The sequence below is a fragment of the Acartia tonsa genome, chromosome 7 (assembly GCF_053477335.1).
Source record: "Acartia tonsa isolate MP-2025a chromosome 7, ASM5347733v1, whole genome shotgun sequence".
Lineage (NCBI taxonomy): Eukaryota > Metazoa > Arthropoda > Copepoda > Calanoida > Acartiidae > Acartia > Acartia tonsa.
This window is the reverse complement of record NC_137266.1, coordinates 50,024,021-50,046,586: the sequence shown is the minus strand read 5'-3', so window position 1 is coordinate 50,046,586 and position 22,566 is coordinate 50,024,021. Positions and strand designations below refer to the sequence as shown.

Here is a 22,566-nt window from a genome sequence, read left to right as displayed (position 1 = left end):
TTATTGTTGGTTGTGATTGTTTGGTAGATTTTGTTCTTGTTTCATCGCTTTCTTTAACTATGTTAGGACCTAGCTAAAATAAAGTTATCAAAAACTTTGATATTAAAATTTAAATAACCACAAGCCAATAAAGATTAAAATATATTTGTTTGGATAATCTATTTTTGGTAGCTTATCTTAAAGACATTTATGATGATAATATATTGTATTGCGGAATGTTGCTTACCTCATCTATATGTAGCGGGTTCGATTCTCTCTGAGAGGGGAGGGGTTTTTGTATAGTTGTTAAAAATTGAAAGAATTTATAAAACAAAAGTTGTCACAAATATTGGTATTAAATGAGAGTTTTCCTTTCTTATAAATTATTTCTTTAACCTATTTGGAAGATACAACTTATTGGTATAGACAAACTTTTAAATGTTGTACTTAATGAATTTTAAACTTTACCTTGTTTATGATTTTGTTTCTTTGATAAATCTTCAGTTTTTCCCTTCCTAAAAATAAATGTTTCTTGGTTACATTTGATAAACAAAAATTGATAGGAAGTGGGTTCGAACCTATGCCCAAACCACATGCAATAAAATGAAAGTCTTTCAAAATGGTTTCTTTTCTACTGCTATTATGTTAGAAGATGATTCAAGTCTCTCCACAGATTATGACGTCATACGATAGAATAACCAATAAGAGGCCAGCATAAATTCTACCATTGGTCAATTACAGTGTATACTGGGACTTTAATCATCTTCATTATTTTAAACTTAGGGTGATTTCTTGGCCCATAAGTAAGAATAACAAACGGGTATAGTCCCTTTCGTGGCAACGCTCCTTAAGTGGCGTTTCTTTGTTTTTTTTCCATAAATCTTTGAAAAAAGGCCTTTGGAAAAACAGGTTTTTAGGGAATAATTTGTTGAAATAATAATATTTTTTTAATATTTGAAACATAAATGCCCCACAATGTGTTTTCCAAATATATAAAGCATTTTATATAATTGTTTTATTTTCCATGAATAATCAAGATTTAAAAAATGTCATTTCTCTTGAAACACCCTGTATAACTTTGCCAAAACGATGAACGACAAACTGTACATTTCCAAAAAAAAAATACAATATCCTTTCAAATGTTTTATTGACAAAAAATTCGGGGACAAAAGTATTTAAACTAATATTAACAATTTTGATGTTTAAACTTTAAACTTTGGAAAATCTTTTAAAGTTTTAATTGAATTTGATCAAAGGATGCATTTTCAATTTTTCATATAGAATTTAAATGTTCTTTTTATACTTTTCACGTTAGAATGTCATAAAAAGTTTTTTCAGAATATTATGATAATAAATGTATAAGTATAGATGTATAACCAAGACAAATACCTGGCGCCAGTCTTGAGGACCTTTTTCGTCTGCTAGCGAATTGCTTAATGTTCTATTGTAGCGACTTGATTGTGTTAATATTTATGATACTATTGGCTGATAATCAAAGATCTAATTGAATGTCCACGGGCTGGGGACATACAGTTATTTAATTCCTTCCCCCTATATTGTTTTACAATAATATTTGTATTGGCATTTATTTTTTTTTTGATTTTTAAAAGCGAAGCTTTTCTATAATTAGGGTCGGTCCGTCCGTACGTCCGTAACGGATAGCTTTTTCCGTTAATTTAGGCATGTTAGAATTGTCCTATCGATTTCAAATTTTGCATGGTGATTCGTTTAGTAGTTAGGTACGATTTAGAAAGCGTAGCAACTCTATAATCATTACCAAAATGTCCGTACGTCCATTTTAAACATGTTGATTTTTTTACTTTTTTAACAACAAATTTTTATGTGATCAAATCATCGGATTGATCTGATTTTTGGTATATTGATTCCTGGGACAACAAAGTATAATGTAATAAGTGAAGCAACTCTATAATCAAGCCCTAAAAATGTAAGTATGTCCATAAAAATTATCCTGTATCAAGCAGTTTTACAACAAATTTACTTACAATTTTGCTTTGACTCTTAAAATTTATATTATGATAATTAAGTTCTAACACTATACAAGTGTTAATGTCCGTTTGTCCTCCCGTTTCAGTGCTTCGCTTTTATGGATGTTGTCATCCTTGTTAAAGAAGTTGTATCAACTTTTTTTTATAGCTAGCCGGTCCTTTTAGTAAGTAGTAGATGTAAAATTTTTCATAGAATTCAGATATGCAATCGGTTTTTTTTAGACCTTTTTAAGTAATTTAAGTTTAAAAAAAAAAAATTAAGTCGATTTTAAGGTACTAAAATGCAACAAAAAAAAGAAAGAAAATGGCCATTATGAACAAAAATAGTAAGATCTTTAATTTGACACCTTACTTTTTCAATTCTGTCAGGTAATTATTGAAAAAATCGATTTTTTTAAACCCACGAGAATAAAAACTTTGAACTCAATTTTATCATTTCACAAGTAAAAAAATATGGGTTCATATATACCTTTAGAATCAGAAAAATATTACGAATCCATTGTAAGCAAAATTGAAAAAAAAAGTTTACAATATAGTATATAAACTACAATAAAAGGAATTATATGAAAATATCATATTATATTGTACAGACAATGTCTTAACTTTTGAATTGGGTATAAAAATGGGAAGGGGGTATAGAGGGGGTAAAGAGGGGGTAAAAAAGGGAAGACGATATTGTTGCCAGAACAAAAAATACAATTGGCAAATTTTATATTTTTTAATTTTTTTACTTTTTTTCAATTTTGCTTACAATGGATTCGTAATATTTTTCTGATTCTAAAGGTATATATGAACCCATGTTTTTTATGTCTGTTTGAGAAAATATTTAGGTCTAAAGTTTTTATTAAACCGAGGTTAAAAAAATAGATTTTTTCAATAATTACTCAACAGAATTTTAAAAGTAAGGTGTCAAATTAAAGATCTTACTATTTTTGTTCTTACTGGCCATTTTCTTCTTTTATTTTGTTGCGTTTTAGTACCTTAAAACCGACTTAATTATTTTTTAAAAAAACTTAAATTACTTAAAAAATAAGAGGTCTACAAAAAAAACGATTGCATATCTGAATTCTATGAAAAATTTTACATCTACTACTTACTAAAAGAACCGGCTAGCCATAAAAAAAAAGTTGATACACCTTCTTTAAAAAGTGTTTAATTCGTCTATTAAAAATATCACTTACTTCACAAATGGCACATTGTTCATTTAAAAAAAACTAGCGCCTATGCCTCTAGGGACATTTAAGGGAAGGGGGTTAAAGGTTAGCCAACCACGCCTCTTTAAATTTTAGTTTAAAAATGAGACAGTAATTTTATTTTGTTTTGTTGGGGGTTGTATTTTTTTCAGCGGAAATTCCTCTAAGGATAGTAAAGGTACCCTAACCAAAATAGTTATAAATCTTCTCTGGACCTATAAGAAGCTTTACTATAGAAGAGACACACTTATATAAACACTAAATGTGTAAAATTTCTTTATTTTAAAAAAAGATTTTTTTGTACCATTCTAATTTGCATAAATTCGACAAATATTTTCTACTTTTAAGTTTAATCGCTCCAATGTAATTAGATTTTGCATGTGTACTTATAGAGGAGAGGGGACAATGGGCTATTTATTACACTAGCCACCAAAGTTTTATAATAACGTTTTTTTTTATTCGTTGGCCTAACAACTAAGGGGACACTAGTGAATTTTGATTGGCTGGTTTATTTAGTTGAGTGTTCAAACGTTTCTACCAGTAAATAACGCTACAGAAGGGGTTATTTTATGTACATTATTATAAATGTACATCAATTTATCTGCCATTGTCTTATCGCTTTAAATCTCTGATGTGCACCTGAATTTCGAGGATTTCTCTGATTTTTCCGGCTGTTGGGGAGTGAGAATCATTCCTAAACAAGGATGACAACATTAAGAAGCTAAGCACATATAAAATAATGTTTGGATCATGGAAAGAAAACGATGTAACAGGTTTCGTTGTATTTTAACAGTAGCTTTTGATAGGTCATTTTAGGTTAGGTTAGGTAAATGTGAAAAAACGACTAAACCCGCCACTTTTTTTCGTATGATCCTAACGATTTAATAAGGAAAAGCCAAACAAACAGATAAACTAAGACGTATTATGGACAAACAGACAAAGTGAGTCTAAGATTAGATGCTTAAATACTCACCAAAAAATGCAGCCGACTATCTTTGATTAATAAAATTAAAATACAAATCTTTATCAGTTAATATTTGGTTCTTCTGATGGTTAAAAAAGATAAGAAATACCTGGTCTTGCTTCTAATGTTAATTTAGGATTTTTAACTTTGTTTGGATCATAGGGGTAACATTTGCTTCCTTGGCATAGCACTGCTGGCTGTTCAGGGTCTAATTCCTCTGTCTATATAATAGATAGATAGATATATAGGTAGATGGATAGACAATATTTTGTTCTGCCTATAGAGTAGATAGATAGGTAAATAAGGAGATAAGTAGATAAATATATATTTTGACAGACACATTTATATATAGATGGATTTAAAACTGAATTAGATAAATAGGGAGACTGAGAGATAGGTAAAGATTAATATTATTTGTTGTAACTTTGGACAATGCTAATTTTAATCAACCAATCAAGATTTAATAAAAAAATGCTAACTAATAAGAACAATTTTAAAAAATGGTTATTAGTATAATTTACTTCTATATGTCTCCTCCCTTCCAGATTACAAATTGATATATACCTGAAATACTATAGTAATCAGAGGTTGACCCACAAGCTATTCAGCTGTGCCACCAGGAGCAGGGGTGTTGCCTGCAGTTCCTACATATTTACCTGGAATACTGTAAGATTAGGAGGTTGACCCGCAAACTGTTTAACTGTGCCACCTGGAGGTGGTGTGTTTCCAGCAGTGCTTAGATAATTTTACCTAAAAACTGTAGGAATAGGAGGCTGACCCACAGGCTGTTCATTTGTGCCACCTGGAGGAGGGGTGTTGTCTGCAATTTCTGGATATTTTTACCTGGAATACTGTAGGAATGGGAGGTTGACCCACAGGCTGTTCAATTGTGCCACCTGGAGGAGGGGTGTTGTCTGCAGTTCCTAGAAATTTTTTTATATTTACATAATAATTTGAACATTTTTTTGGTCTCGACCAAAATATCTGGAAAATTAGTTATTATTAGTGCTTTTCAATCTAGATTTTTTAGTTGGTTTCACTTACAGTGCCTATTCAATAATGAAAAACCTAACCCCTTTTCTATTTTTGAAATAGATAGAAAATAAGGTAGGGTAGCTTTTTTCTATTGCTAACTTCTTCGCCAGAACCCAGCATAACCTAGCCTAACCTGACCAAACTGAAGTAATAAACAGACAGCTAAAAAAAACCTATCCTCTAATTTCAAAGAACGGGGTAGGAAGATTTGTGGGATCGACTAGACACTTTGTATTGATTTATTTATGTCTTGGGATGTTGTAAAAATTACCATCCCCTCGAAAACTAAATTTACTTCCTCCATGAAAAATAAAAGTTTAGCGTCCAATTTTCCTGAAGATCAAGAAAGTCCCTAAAATAATCTGCATGTTACGTCATAAAAACAAGGAATTATCCATATCTTTTTTAGGGGTTTTCTTTCCTACTCCTCATCCTTCATTTTTAAGACGTCATTGAGGGACTTTCTTTGTCTTCAATTTTCCTACTGCCAAAATCTGTTTGCTTCTCCTAGCGGAAGTTATTATCATCTCAAACAAAAAAGGTTTAAGAAACAATTCCATTTAAATGTACTGTAACAGTTGCTCTTATACTAATTGACTAAACAATTTTAAAGTAAGCTTGCTTAATTATATTTTTAGAGCACTTACAAATTTAATACTAACAATCATAATGTACAATTATTAACATGTACTTTATTATTTATGTTTAGCATAACGTCTGTACAATTCTTGTTAGCATGTCTGTAGGTTCCTAATTGTATTTCTGATTTAATAACTCTTTATGTCCTTACTAAATATAACTAAATGATTTAATTCAACTATAAGCTAAAAATTGATATCGCAGGCACTCTATTATAAATGCATGTATATCTCTTTGTCAGTCTGTCTGTCTGTCTATCACAAAAAATGCTACATTTCTAGAACATTGTTCGAACGTTATTTTTTCTTCAAACTTTTTGGTTTTAAGTAATCAAAGTGTGATAAAAAACGTGATATTTTGATAATCTCTTAAAACTGTTTTATGAATTTGATTTAAATTGTGTTATAAGAATTTAATTTGAACTACCCACTCTGTTTTTTTTTTAAATTTAGTATTTTAAATGTATTAAATCATTACGAGGATGTCAGTATTAAATTCAGCGAATATGTGAAGGTGATTAAAGTCCCTCCACAGATTATGACGTCATACGATAGAATAGCCAATGAGAGGCCAGTATACACTGTAATTGACCAATGGTAAAATTTATGCTGGCCTCTCATTGGTTATTCTATCGTAAAATCTCTGGAGGGACTTTAATCAACTTCCATATATGTGATTTCAAGATAACAAGTAGATTTAAATCAATAAGTTTCCAAGAAATGACAAGGTGATAACAATTTAGAGTGTCACTCTTTTATAATTTATATCTAAAGGAAAATAAATATCTCAAAATACATTCTAAATAGTATTTGGCATCCAATTAATATCATAAAACTTCTGAAAGATCTTCAAATTCATTTTAACAACTCCCCTCCTTATTTTTTTTGATTTATGAGTGCTCAACCATCAGTTTGTGTGAACAAACCTTTTTAAAATAAAAAAAAGAAGTATTGGTTGATGGAAATCGGGGTTTGATGAAAGCCCCCCCCCCCCCCCCCCATCCCCTAACTATTTAAGGGATTAAGTTACTCTTGACGTAATAACTTCATGAATCGCGAACGGAATGCTTGTAGTCTTAGGGTAGCTACTCATCTAACCATCAAATTAATATCAAATTTGACTAATTTAGAGATTTTTTAAAATTTAATATGATAAAAATCTAATTTTTACCTTGTTTTTCCTGCGTTGGGTTCCCTTGAGGATCCAAATATGATTCTAAATATTCTAAACCCTGAAAATATAAATAGTTATTTATTGCATCGTATTATACACAGCTTTCCGCTGATATAAAAATCAAAATATTAAAACCAATTTTGTTCAGCATCTCGAGACATAATTGTACATTTTATATTAGTAGAAAACTGAATATAATACGATTTGATACATGATTTTTCAGTATGGCTGAGAACCGGTTCTAATCCAGTGGATATTAATCAGGTTCGCAACGATGTTTCTTAATGAAAATTCGTAGAGGAAAAAATTATCCACAAAATAACTTTGGCCGGAAAATATCAGCGAGAGAGGGGACATTGCATTGAAAGTTATGCTGGTATCCAAAGTTTTGTAAACTAGTTATCTCATTTGATGGCTTTAAAACTTTGTGTACTTTTATAAAATCTCTTTTGTTTTCTGCAAAATTATTAATTTCCTTTTCCACATTAATTTTAATCTACTCAAGGGGTAATTTTGTTTATCATAATCAATCACTTTACTGTCCAACAAGATCCTAATCATATTCTAAACGCCTGAAGAAAAAAAAACTTTCAATATCTTACAGGATTACACAAATACAATGTTATGCCCATACATCCAAATACATTACTTAATACAAGCGGTTACGCCAATAGAGGCCTTTAGTGGCACTTCCAATGTTTTTTTTTAAATCTTAAATATCTTATCCTAAAAACAATTTGTCTATGTTAAGATCAGCTGTTTTTTTGTTCGTGTTTCTACGCTACCGCCTCCCTTCGAGAAAATTTCAAAAATTTTTCGTCGTTTTTTGTGATTTATCTTTGATGTGTGTTGGTACCCTCCCCTTGAAATAGTTTAAAACGTTCCCAAGACCAGAGAGAAGCTACCCTGTAAAAGAGAACCATAACAGTTCAGCGGTTAGCGAGAACGTTCGTTACAAACAAACAGACAGACAGACAGACATCGTTCTACTTTGTATTATAGATTTAATTATTATAGAATTGAATAACGAAACACATAATAAAACCTGTGAAGCAAAGAGCATAAAACTTAATAAAGAAAATTGATGTAATCATTTTGTTTTCCATTATAGAAAATGTTTTTATTCAATCAACTTTATGACTCAGATTATCACCTACTATACAACATTATATTTATCAGTGATGGAGGGATGGGTAAATAGAAGATAGATTAATACAAATTTGTTGATTTAATTTTCTCTTATTTCTGACTTCTGCTAATTTTTTTTCGGCCGTTGTCTCTTTGTCAGAGGGGGGTTTTAACGATTCCAAAAAGATTAGGTTTTAAATGAGTTAAAAAACATTAAGAAAGATCATTGGGTGTATTCCCTTTCGTGAAAACGCCCATGAAAGGACGATTCGTCGTATTTTCAAAATGGCTTTTCAGAGGTTATTTTAGGTTAGGTTAGGTTATATTTGGTTAGATGATTGCCCCGCAGGAGCTAGAAATAGGATAAAAGCTACTGTGAAAATACGAAGAAACGCCCCTTATTGAGCGTTGCTAAGAAAAAGAATATACCCAAAAATCTACTAAAAAAAATTCGACTAAAAAACGTTGATAAAAAGATCTTCGAACTGAAAAAAATTGAGAATAAAATCTTCCAATGAAAACATACAATAATGTTAATTCTTATCTTTCTAATTTTCATATTTAGAGACTCTTTTACATTAGCAAAGTATTTGATAGTATTTTTAAAAAAATTAAAAACATAATTGCATTTCTACAACTATAAATTTAAGAAATAAAAGTTATATTTTCTTTCGTTTAAAACCGGTTCGTATCCAGTACAAATTAAAAGTTTTTACCTTTGAAATCATTCCAATGCCGTCTGCAATGTCGACCATTATGTTCCCAGTTGTGTCTACATAATCCTAAAATAAGAATAGTCTGCAATGTCGACCATTATGTTCCCAGTTGTGTCCATATAATCCTAAAATAAGAATAGTCTGCAATGTCGATCATTATGTTCCCAGTTGGGTCTAATTAATCCTAAAATAAGAATAGTCTGCAATGTCGACCATAATGTTCACAGTTGTGTCCACATAGTCCTAAAATAAGAATAGTCTGCAATGTCGACCAATATGTTCCCAGTTGTGTCCACATAATCCTAAACAAATATACTTATAAATCAAATGTCAGGTAGCTGTTTATAGCTTATGAGGAAAGATCCATAAGCTAGTCCTAGCTTGGGAGAAAGAATAACTCTGAAGGCTAAGGTAGACGGGTCTAGCTTGGAAGTGCCTTTAGATTGGAAGTAATGATCGAAAGAGTATTAAGTAACACTTAGACGACCAACTCTTTAATTTCACGACCTTTGTTTGTAGGTCCTTAGATTTTGGTTTGAGACTAATTTACTCTAACTCCATTTGGTAATCATAAACCCAATCACATATTTTATACAATTTTTTTTTCTTCTAAAAATGCTTTTCAATGTTTAAGTTATATACTTTGTAAAAACAAGTTTCACTTTATTAGAGAACATGAATCATCGGTGTATTATCCAAGTAATATATCCAGTAACAACTTTGAGGACTTTTTAAATTGAATTTTAATCAGTTGGCTCATCAAGTAAAGTGTCAATCTACAAAAGGGGATATTTTGTGTATCATCATTGGGAATGTACATCAATATATCGGCCATTGTCTTATCCCTTTAGATTCCTGGGATATACTAATCTGAAGTCGGTAATGATTTTCTATTATCACTGGCAAATGAAATAAATTCTGAAGGTAAATACTTCCTTAATTAGTCGATTAAATTTTAAGACTTGCTTCATTAAAGTAATTTTTGGGCGAAAATCTTTATTTTATATTCCTTTTCAACTACATTTTATCAGGTTATTAAAAGCAAAGCTTTTCTATAAATAGGGTCGGTCCGTCTGTCTGAATGGTTAGCTTTTTGTTGTGTAACAGTTATCTTTTTTTGTTATTTTAGACATCTTAAAATTGTCCTATTGATTTCAAACTTTACATGATGATTCCTATAATATTTAGATACGATTTAGGAAGCTTAGCAACTCTTAAATCGTTACCAGAAAGTGTGTCCATCCATTTAAAACATGCTGATTTGTAACTTTCCTCTTATGATATTATTAATCTATTCATCTGGTTTGAAATACTATACTGATTCCTAATAATACAAAGTACAATGGTATAGGTGAAGCATCTCTATAATCAATTCCTAAAAATATAAAAGTATGTCCTGAAACAATTTCCTACATTTTGCAAAAAAATTTCTTATAAATTTGTTTAGACTTTTAATCTTTTGCTTATTAAGTTCTGATACTCCACAAGTGTTTTAATGTTCGTTTGTCCTACCGTTTCAGAACTTCTCTTTTTATTGATGTTGTCATCCTTGTTATTTGTAGAAAATGTGTTGAAAATAATGTTGCAACAATAATTGAATAAAAAACTTAAGTCATTTGTAAAGAAACAACAAAAACTAGTTTTAACTACAATTATACAAATATGTTACAATTATAGAATGTACTAGATTTTCTTTTATTGCTTAGTAGAGTAACAGGATGTTTGTGTGTTGATTATATCATTAAAAAAAAAATAAAAAGCTTAAATTAGGAAGCATTTAGTCTCTATTTGCTTTGATCTTCAAACAAGAATATATTCATATAAGTAATTGAAGAATCATATTAGTTTCGGCTTTAATTCTCTGTAATGACATTTAACATCAAAATACAGGGTGTTTTTTTTAATAAGACAAAAATATTACTTAATTTAACCCACTTGCCACTGACAGAAGTTAATGATCTATATCTTAATTTCTTCATTGGGTTGGGGAGTTTTGCATAAGAAATAAATACTTAGAGATTTTCAACCAATTATGCCTTAAAAACCGGTTTTTTCGAAGTACCTATTTTTGGAAGATTTTTGGATCATGACAAATTTAAAAGGTGTGCAAAAATGCATACTTTTTAAAAATTTAAATTGCGCAGCTTTTGTTAATAGTAGAAAATGTTATGTACACCGTTAAAATCGTCATAGACTCAGGTTTTTAGATATTAAAGAACTTTTCCTGTACTACGCATAGTTCAGGAGCTACGAGGTAAAATGTCCCAAGTGACTTAAAACTTTTCAACCTTTCTCACATTTTCCAACGTAGCTTCTATACTACAAATAGCATAAGTATGAAACATATATTTCCAAAAACTAGAGTTTATGACGATTCTAACGGTATTCATAGCATTTTTCTAATAATAACACAAGCTGCGCAATTTGATTTTTAAAAATGTATGCATTTTTGCACACCCTTTAAATTTGTCATGATCCAAAAATCTTCCAAAAATAGGTACTTTAAGAAAACCGGTTTTTAAGGCATAATTTGTTGAAAATCTCCAAGTATTTATTTCTTATACAAAACTCCCTAACCCAATGAAGAAATTAAGATATAGATCATTAACTTCTGTCAATGGCAAGTGGGTTAAATTAGGTAATATTTTTGTCTTATTAAAAAAACCCTGTATAACTTCTTTGGCATCGACATAATTTGATTTAGATACTTAAATAATGATTATATAGTTTAAATAAAAAAAAATAAGATTATGCTTCAAAATATACAAGAAAAGCAATTTTACATGTTTTTTTTACCCAAATAATTATCCCAAGAAGTGCGAACAAAATAAAAAAAAATAACTGCCCTTTTGTAACAAAATCTGTACACTTTCTAACAAATAAAATAGCCGGATTGTCTCGCCACTAATTTCCTAATGGCTGATTTAGAAAGTATGAATCTAGATTATATCTATCTAATTGTAGTAAATATCGCCAAAGATCCAATAAGCATGGAGCTAAAGGAATAAGTCAATGGCCGATAAATTAATGTACATCCCCTAATGATAATACACATAATTACCTCTTTTGTAGATTACAAATAATGGTTAAAACGTTTGGACACTCAACTTACTGAACCAATCTATCAAAATTTAGTAAAAGTTCCCAAAGTTGTTTAGACAACGAATAAGAAAACGTCATAATTAAAATTTAGGTACTAGTGTAATAAACAGCCCAAATTTTGCCTCCCTTCAAAGATACATTGCCCTAATGAATGTTATGATGAACTCTATCCAACCATACGCTCATTCTTATTCATCAAACATATCCTTAGGAGGAAACTCTTTAACTTTTGATTTTTAGTGTTTTTTATTTCTATTTATCTATTGCTAAAAGCAAAGCTTTTCTATAATTTGGTCGGTCCGTCCGTAACGGTTAGCTATTTTTGTTAAGTTAAACATGTTAGAGTTGACCTATCAAGTTCAAACTTTACATGATGATTCCTCTAACAAAATCTTACGAATAGTGAAACAGTTACCAATAAGTAAAATGTTGATTTTTAGTCCTGAGGTGAATTCTTTAAAAAAACTTTTGCCTCACTAAAATTTTAGTGAGGCTAAATTATCCCTCTAATTTTTTAGTGAGCTTCACTGATTTTAGTGAGGCAAATTTTTTTAAGAATTCACCTCTGCTTTCTGTTATTTCGGTTTATTTGTCTTAAATTTTCTACTTAATTGTGTTTATTGACAAATTTAAATATTTAAAGAATATATATTGCTTAAAAAATATTAAATATCTAGACAAATATATTATAACAAAAGCTAAAATTTTAGTTTAAAAAAATGTTTTTATGAATAGCTGCTGAACTTTCAAAAATGATTGTTTTTGTTTAAATATAATTTTGATTGTCTAAAATAAGTGGACATGTTGTAGTGTCCTATTTCTATTAATGAGTATTGCAGAATAAATGCATAAAAAATGGTTATATTTAGAATAAACAAGGATAATAATATCCATACAAATGAATAAACGCATAAAAACAAAAGTCAAAAGAACAATCCCATTAAATAAAGTGTAAGGTTTTTTTTTGTTTGAAGCTTAAGATCTTAATAGCTACAGAACAGATTGAGTTCCTAAATTTAGGGAAGCTTCACATGGTTAAAGGGTTAGTTTTAGGCTATTTTAATTTCAGATTAAAATATTGGGAAGTTTTAGGCTTTTGTCTCACATTTCCAAATACCGATCCTCTAGATACTAGGGGCGCTAAAGCTAGAAACAAATAAGGTGATACAGTGCTTAGTGTATAAAAAAAAATTTTAGGCCAAAAAAATTTAGCTCTACTGGAATCGTTAGGATCCAAAGGGACAAGACAATGGCCGATAAATTAATGTACATGCATAATAATCATACACAAAATTACCCCTTCAGTAGATTAGAGGTTGAAACGTTTAAACACTAAAAAAATAAAAATTCACTAAAGTTTCCACAGTTGTTATGCCAATAAATTAGAAAACTTAATTATAAATCATTGGAGACTAGTGTAACAAACAGTGTAAGTAGTGTAAAGTAGCTTCGCTGTTATTAATATATACATATTTATGCTTATAAATAACTAGAAAATATATACAATGTCACGCAGTTCCAAACATGTAGAGAAAGATACAAAGATAACAAGAAATTATGTCCATTAGTAGAGCAGCAACAAAATGCTGACAAATAAACAGACAGAGAGAGGGGACAATGGACTGTTTATTACACCAGTCTTTATAATAACGTTTTCTATTCGTTGGTTCAACAACTTTAAAGACTTTTATAGAATTTTAATTTGTTGGTTCATTAAGTTAAGTGTTAAAACGTTTCAACCTTTAATTGTAATTTACAGTAGAGTTAAATTTGTGTATTAATATACAGATAACAAGGAATAATGTCCATAAGTAGAGCAAGACAAAACGTTGACAAAGGTGGTCATTTTTTGCGTATTTTCCGAAATGTTAGCATATAGTCCAATACGCTTATTAAGTCAAAATGTTCCTAATTTTGAGCAAATGTTTGGCTTTTTAAACATTCTTTTTGAATACAATTGGATAAAATAGTTTTAATCCTTCCTAGGGCCAATGCAAAACTTCACTGCATGCAAAGTAAAATCACATTGGTTGCAGCATTTAGCTAGATCCTTGGCTACACATACAGAGGAAATCGTGTTACTTCATGAATGATACTAGCAGCTTCGCTCCTAGCCTCTAGGGGCTTTGCCCCAGGAGGTAATTAAAAAAAATGTAGTACGTGTGGTGCAGCACCAAATATTTGGTATCATCTTTATCAACAAAAAAAATTTAAAAACATTGATGGGACTTTTTTGTTTTAGGGGGGTTGGGGGTGTCCCACCCCCCAAGAAAATAGCTTAAAACCACAACAGGACCAATAGGTATATACCCTGAAGAGTAGAATCCGATCAGTTCAGTGGTTACCGAGTTCTTGAGGGACGGACAGACATCAAGCTTCTTTGAATTATAGATTATTTATTTTCTTGAGTTTTAATAACAAGAGAATTACTTCATAATATATGAAGTAAATTCAATACTTTTAGTATTGCCATTTTGAAGTATTTATGATGCCTTTACTTTTTAAAAGCGAAGCTTTTCTATAATTAGGGTCGGTCCGTCCGTCCGTACGTCCGTCCGTCCGAGATAGATAGCTTTTATTCGTTAATTTAGGCATGTTAGAATTGTCCTATCGATTTCAAACTTTGCATGATGATTCCTGTAGTAGTTGGGTACGATTTAGAAAGCGTAGCAACTCTATAATCATTACCAGAATGTCCGTACGTCCATTTTAAACATGTTGATTTTTCTACTATTTTAACAACAAATTTTCAAGTGTTTTGATTATACGTTTGATCTGATTTTTGTTATATTGATTCCTGGGACAACAAAGAACAATATTATAAGCGAGGCAACTCTATAATCAAGTCAAAAAATGTAAGTATGTCCATAAACATTATCCTGTTTTTAAGCAGTTTTTCAACAAATTTACCTACAATTTTGATTCGACATTTATACATTTATGTTCCGATTTTTCAGTTCAGATACTATACAAGTGTTAATGTCCGATTGTCCTACCGTTTCAGTGCTTCGCTTTTATGGATGTTGTCATCCTTTTTATTAAAAGATTAACCATACACAATATTGTCAACTCTACCAACTTTGTCCTTCCAGCAATTCAACTTGATTTTTTAAAAGCGAAGCTTTTCTATAATTAAGGTGGGTCCGTCCGAGACAGATAGCTTTTTTCGTTAATTTAGAATTTTCCAATCAATTTCAAACTTTGCATGGTGATTCCTGTAGTAAGGTTAGGTACGATTTAGAAAGCATAGGAACTCTATAATCATTACCAGAATGTCCGTACGTCCATTTTACACATATTGATTTTTTAAAACTTTTTTAACAACAAATTGTTATTTGATCTAATTATCCGATTGATTTGATTTTTGGTATACTGATTCCTGGGACAACAAAGTACAATATTATAAGCAAAGTAAGCCTATAATCAAGTCTTAAATATGTCCAGAAATTCTAAAATAAAACATTATCCTGTTTCAAGAAGTTTTTCAACAAATTTACTTATAATTTTGCTTTGACTCTTATAAATTATATTCTGATTATTCAGTTCTTGCACTATACAAGTGTTAATGTCCGTTTGTCCTACCGTTTCAGAGCTTAGCTTTTATGGATGCTGTCGTCCTTGGTTCCCTGTCTATCATGTATGGATGGTATTATCCTCATTATCATATATATGGTAATTAGAAATGATATGCACATTGAATATTCTTGGTTAGATCAAGCATAGCTACTCTTTACTACTTAGTATTATTACTAGCGGCTTTGCCCCTATCCTCTAGGGTTTTTATTCCACAAAAGGTAATTTTAAAAAATTCTGGTGCTGCCATTTTATGTCAAGTAGTTTTTTTTTGGGGGGGGGGGAAGTTTTATTTTTGGAGGGGGGGAATTTTTATTTTTGGAGGGTTTAGTGTGTCCCACCCCCCAAGAAAATAGCTTAAAACCACCATATGACCAATAGGTATATATCCTGAAGAGTAGAATCCAATCGGTTAAATGGTTACCGAGATCTTAAGGGACGGACAGACATCCAGCTACTTTGCATTATAGATTAATAACCAGGGAGGGAGGAGACATTAACCTGTTTATTACACTAGTCTCCTAATATTATAATAACGTTTATTTATTCCTACAGGCGTAACAACTTTGTGGACTTTTATCAATTTTTGATTGGTTGGTTTATAAAGTTAACTGTCCAAAAGTTTCAACCAACAGTTGTAATCTACAGAAGGGTTAATTTTGGGTATCATAAATATCATTGGGAATGTATATCAATTTATCGGCCATTGTCTTATCACTTTAAATCCCTTATTTTTATAACCATATTGCTATATTTTACATCTTTTATTACAAAAAAATACTCAAATTAGATGATTTTAGCTTTTTTTGTTAATTGAATTATCTGACTTTAAATTTATTTTGATTGTTTTGTGTATTATATTCATTTATAGATCCAAACAATAATTAGCCACCGTGTTTAAAAAAATATAAAGTTAAGTATTTCTATGAGGTTAAGATAGGAGTATACAAATAAACCTATAAGATGATTTGCATTACGTTAGATTAGGTTAAATGTCCACTCCGACGTTTATCACTCCAGTTTTTTAGGCGATACATAGAAGCTTTTATAAAAATAGGTAGTATTTAATTTTTGTAGATGTTAAATCTGATATGGGTAGATTTTATACTTAAATAATTTTAGTGATCTGGCTACTCTATAGACAATATTTACTCAAGTTTATTAGTTAAGAGCCTACCAAGTCATGTTATCCTTGTTTTTATGTTGCATATCTGATAATTGTGTTTTCATGTACTTGTCTTATTTTTAGATAAGTAGCAGGAAGCCTATATTGGCAGGGACCTAAAGGGATAAGACAATGGCCGCTAGATTGATGTACATCCCCAATGAGAACACACAAAATTACCCTTTTTGTAAATTACAAATTGTGGTTGAAAAAAAAATTAATAAAAGTCTCCAAAGCTATTAAGCCAACGAATATGAAAACGTTATTACAAAACTTTGGGGAATAGTGTAATAAACAGCCAATTGTCCCCTCTCTCTTTGCTGATTTTCAGATAAGTAGTAGGAAGTCTAAATTGCTGTGCAATCGCTTCCGCAATCAAATCATCAGAACCGCATATAAATATACTTTTGTTTCACTGTTATAATGGATATATAAAATACGTGGACATTATGACAAGGGAAAAATTGTCGTCTTTTCAAGTTGATTAGATAGAACTCATTTATTGATAGATTGGAAAGGAGGTGGGTGGTGTGGTATCGTTATTTTTGCCTGCTGCAAGTTTCACTTTATGTGGTGTAACATCCAAGAATTAATACAACCATTACTGTTGTACTGTTTATATTCAACTCCTCATATTCATTTATTTAGTTTAATTTTATCGAATTGTTTCATAATATTGGACATTAACATTTTTAATCAGCGAAGTTACTATATAATTTATAAAGCGAAGCACTGAAACGGTAGGACAAACGGACATTAACACTTGTATAGTGTCTGAACTGAATAATCAGAATATAAATAAATAAGCATCGAAGCAAAATTGTAAGTAAATTTGTTGAAAAACTGCTTAATACAGGATAATGTATTTGGACATACTTATATTTTTAGAACTTGATTATAGAGTTGCTTTGCTTATAAGACTATACTTTGTTGTCCCAGGAATCAACATACCAAAAATCAGATCAATCGGATGATTAGATCAAATAAAAATTTGTTGTTAAAAAAGTAAAAAAATCAACATGTTTAAAATGGACGTAGGGACATTCTTGTTATGATTATAGAGTTGCTACGCTTTCTAAATCGTACCTTATTACTTAAGGAATCACTAAAGGAAGTTTGAAATCGATAGGACAATTCTAACATGCCTAAATTAACGAAAAAAGCTATCCGTTTGTGACGGACGTATGGACGGACCGACCCTAATTATAACAAGGATGACAACATCCATAAAAGCGAAGCACTGAAACGGTAGGACAAACGAACATAAACACTTGTATAGTGTCAGAACTGAATAATCATAATATAAATGTATAAAGCAAAATATTAAGTAAATTTGTTGAAAAAAACTGCTTGATTCAGGATAATGTTTATGGACATACTTACATTTTTAGGACTTGATTATAGAGTTGCTTCGCTTATTACATTATACTTTGTTGTCCCAGGAATCTATGTACCAAAAATCAGATCAATCAGATGATTAGTTCACATAAAAATTTGTTGTTAAAAAAGTAAAAAAATCAACATGTTTAAAATGGACGTACGGACATTTTGGTAATGATTATAGAGTTGCTACGCTTTCTAAATCGTACCAAACTACTAAAGGAATCACCATGTAAAATTTGAAATCGATAGGACAATTCAAACATGTCTAAATTAATGAAAAAAGCTATCCGTTACGGACGGACGTACGGACGGACGAACGGTACGACCCTAATTATAGAAAAGCTTCGCTTTTATTAATGCCTTTTTTTTAAGTTATTCCTTTCTAAAGAACAAATTTAGTCAACAACTTATTTTTCTTCAGTTCGTCGGTCATGCTTAAAAATCTTATAAAGATAAAATTAGGAATTTTAGTGATTTTTATCTTTCTTTCTTCCTTTTTTTATGCCCACTAAACATCTGCTCTATATGTCAACTAACCAGTTTTTTTAGCACGTGCCTTCGGCACCTCGGGGCTAAAAAAACTAGTTTTAATCTTATAATTGTACTTTCTATATCCGCGGAAAGCCGTTTATAATACGATGAAAGAAATAACTATTATTAGTAGCGAAGCTACTCTATAATTCACAATGTCCGTCCGTCTGTCCGTCCGTCCGTCTGTCCGTCCGTCCGTAATTAATGAAGATATGGGGAAAATTTGGAAAATATAAAAAATAGCCTAGAACCTGCTAAATTTTATATTTTTCACAATTTTACCCATATCTTTGGTGTTTATGGTCCAATTTTCAAAAATTTTTCAGTTAAAGATATTAAAATTAAATTTCTGGCGTTTAAGGAAAAGAAACTATGGCGCCCAAACTGCCTTTGGTTATTTTCATATGTTTGACCTATTTGCCCATATCTTTGGTATTTTTGGTCCAATTTTAAAACTTTTTGCATTACCAGTTTTAAAATATTTTTTCCCATCGTAATATAATCTAGTATGTAATTTACTTTAACTGTCTTCATCAAACAAAATAAAACAAGGTTTCGTGTTTATTTTCACCAATAAATCTATTCTTGATTTTAATAAATACACTTTAAATCTACTTCTACGTATTCCCATCCACAATTTTTTGTGCTTCGCTACTTATGGATGTTGTCATTCATCCTTGTTAAATTCTATCAACTGTAATTTTTCTAGAAATCAAATTTTAATCTATTCCTAGATTTTTTATAAAATATTTGAAGATTTTTTTTGGTAAAAATTAATTAAAATATTAAAAGTGTTCACCTTAATTCCAGTTAACATATCCACTCCAAACATACTTGACATCAATAGACCTAAAATTCAACTAAATTAAGTTTAAAATATGATTACAGGGATCTAAAGGGATAAGATATTGGCCGATAAATTGATGTACATCCCCAATAATGACACAAAAAATTACCTTTCTCTAAATCATACGTTTGAATACTTAACTTGTTAAACCAACCAATCTAAATTCAGTAAAAGCCGCAAAAGTTGTTGAAACGATATTGTAAAAATTTGAGGACAAGTGTAATAAACAGCCAATTGTCCCATCACTCTCTGACAAAATTTAGTTTTAAATATGATGAAATTAAGAGATATTTTTGGATGACGTTTCATTTGGTTTATAATCATAGGCAAATTCATGGTCCAATTTTGTACAGCATATTTCTTATTCATTTCTAGTTTTCAAAATTTAAGTAATTTTTAAAAGCGAAGCTTTTCTATAATTAGGGTAGCTCCGTTCTTACGTCCGTCCGTCTGTCACGGATGGCTCTTTTTGTTCCTTTATAATTGTCCTATCAATTTCGAATTTTGCATTGTAATTTCTGTAGTAGTTGTGTAAGGTTTAGAGAGCATAGAAATTCAAAAAATGTTACCAGATTGTCAGTACAATGATCATGTGATTTTAAAAGTGTTTGACAAACTAATACATTTATATTCTGCTTATTCAGTTCTGGCACTATACAAGTGTTAATGTTTGTTTGTCCTACCGTTTCAGAGCTTCGCTTTTATGGGTGTTGTCATCCTTCTTTTTATATAAAATTTCAATTTGCTAAAATAAGTAATGAAACCTGACAATGCGAGACCAAGCCGCAATTTTAAACCCATTCTGATTCTGTAAAAAAAATACAAAAATTTATATAAACATAAGTAAACACAATATATAAATACAACGACTGCGCCCCTTGTATCTAGGGGCTCTTTATTAAAAGGCACACGAATAGGCAAGAAACATAACTTAAAACCATCCAAAGACTTAAATATGAAAATAAATAGCCTAAAACAATCCACGACCTATGTAAATCTTAAATTAGAGAACCCAATAACTTCAGTAGTTACTGAGATCTTAAGCATCTGACAATAAACTACTTATATAACAGGATAAGTCACTAGAACATTAAGTAAACAGCCGGGTAAACAAGAACTGAATAAAGGTAAAAATTAGCTTTCTAAAATTATTTACATAGAATAGGTGTGACTATAGATGTGTGATTTTCAAGTAGTCTTATGAAAGTAAAGAGTCAGAATTTTGCTTGAAATTTTGGCCTCCTGCCAATATATACGTGTATTTACAATGGGGATAGTTTAGACTGACTATGTATATAATTGTTCATTTTGGTTACTAGCTATCTATAACACAAAGAAGCTTGATGTCTGTCTGTCCGTCTGAAGCTTAAAATCTCGGTAAGTAGGGTTATACTCTCCAGAAAAAATACCTACTGGTCCTGTGGTAATTCATTTAAGCCATTTTAAAGAGGGGTGGGACAGTGTGGGTGGTTTTTGGCTATTATCCTGACCACCATCCGACATCGCCAACCGAGGCTAGGTGTAAAGCAACAAGTAATATTTATCAAACAACAATTTTTTTATAAGAATAATATTAAAAATTTTCTTGAATTCTACTAAAATTCTGATTTTACATTTAAATTTTTTTCTTCTAAAATATTAATTCTAAGAGGTTGCATTTTTATATGTTATTAGGTTTTACATTATAATTCATTTTTGAAGAAGAAAAAAATTTACATATAGACATACTTTTACGTATAGATAGATAAACATAATCATTTTTCTTCTAAAAAGTGCACTAAAACTCTAAATCATATCTCTAATGTCATCATATGAGTGTACACTAAAAATAAAAACTAATAGACATTAAAAATATAAAGAAACAATAAGCAGGTTTATGTAATCTAAGGAAAAAATTGAAGCTTTATATAGTGCCTATAAAAATGACGTCATACTGGCCAAAAATTGGTTAATTCAAATGTATACTGGCCTGTCATTGGTTATTAAGTCTGCGTATTGGCCTATCATTGGTCAATTGTATTGTATGACGTTATTTTTTTAATATAAGCATTATAACGAGCTTTTAAGATAGCTTTAACGAAATAATTTAATTTATTCAAGAAGAAAAAAAATAATCCTAAAGGTTTCGTGATTTTCGAGGGCAACGAATTATCTTATTATCAACCCCCGAAATATTATTTGAGATTTTTTTCGCCATAATCTCTACCTGGTTCTGGAGTAGGACGAGACACTTTTGTAAAGGTACTAATGCCTTTTTCATGTATTAATACAAAAAGTTCTCATATGCATATAAAAACAGCCGTTTTCCTTTATTATAGACATTTTTGAGTATACAGTTATGAAGAACATACAAAATCGGGCCGATGTACATTAATTTATCGTTCATTTTCTTGTCCATTAAAAACCATGTTATCTAAATATGCGTTTTTAAAGTGGTTAAAGGAAAAAAATAGTTTTTTTTGTGTTCCAATACCAAAAGTTCTCATTTGCATATATAAAAACATCAGTTTTTTCCTTTATTATGAACTAGCGGCTGCACCCCTAGCATCTAGGGGCTCTGTACTTCAAGAGGTAGGAAAGGGCAAAAATAGCCTAAAACTATCCTAAGACATAAATCTGGAAATAAGATAGCCTAAAACCACCCTGGGACATATTTGAAGATTCCTTGAAAAGGAGAACTAAATCAGTTCAGCGGTTAGTGAGATCCTCGTTACAGACAAAAAAAGGTTATTGATTTATATAATAAGACTAGCAGATTCGCCCCTAGCCTCTAGGGGCTTAACTCCAAGAGGTTTGATCAACCTAATTTTTTTTGGGGGGGGGGTTGGGGGTGTCCCAAGAAAATAGCCTAAAACCACCACAGGACCAGAAGGTATATACCCTGAAGAGTAGAATCCTATCGGTTCAGTGGTTACCAAGATCTTAAAGGACGGACGGACAGACAGACATCAGTCTACTTTGTATTATATATTAGATCAATAGCATAAGACATGAGAGAATAAGTCTTTCATTAAGTATAAACTTATTCAAAAGTGCATTACCCAGGTATCTTATAAGGATAAGACTATGGACGATGGATTGATGTCCACGATAGTAAAACGTAAAATCACACTTTCTGTAGAATCATTGGTG

At 30.5% G+C, this 22,566-nt stretch overlaps 1 protein-coding gene across 1 annotated transcript; it reads right to left on the bottom strand.

Moving 5' to 3' along the window:
• On the bottom strand, window positions 1-20,238 carry LOC145324366 (uncharacterized). Its single transcript, XM_080166970.1, has 9 exons — window positions 20,199-20,238; window positions 19,387-19,436; window positions 8,834-8,899; window positions 6,987-7,047; window positions 4,986-5,065; window positions 4,252-4,363; window positions 3,818-3,872; window positions 448-494; window positions 1-73 (listed from the first exon to the last, which is right to left on the bottom strand). The coding sequence occupies exons 1-9, from the start codon at window positions 20,233-20,235 to the stop codon at window positions 63-65; spliced, it is 519 nt and encodes a 172-aa protein (XP_080023096.1). The 5' UTR covers window positions 20,236-20,238; the 3' UTR covers window positions 1-62.
• Window positions 20,239-22,566: the final 2,328 nt, after the last annotated feature.

Excerpts from the sequence above, each read along its gene's own strand:
- LOC145324366 (XM_080166970.1), bottom strand. The coding sequence starts at position 20,235 with ATGGGTTTAAAATTGCGGCTTGGTCTCGCATTGTCAG. Across the intron at positions 19,437-20,198 it reads GCTTGGTCTCGCATTGTCAG|GTCTATTGATGTCAAGTATG; the intron begins GTTTCATTACTT and ends GTTGAATTTTAG. Across the intron at positions 7,048-8,833 it reads GCATTGGAATGATTTCAAAG|GGTTTAGAATATTTAGAATC; the intron begins GTAAAAACTTTT and ends TTATATTTTCAG.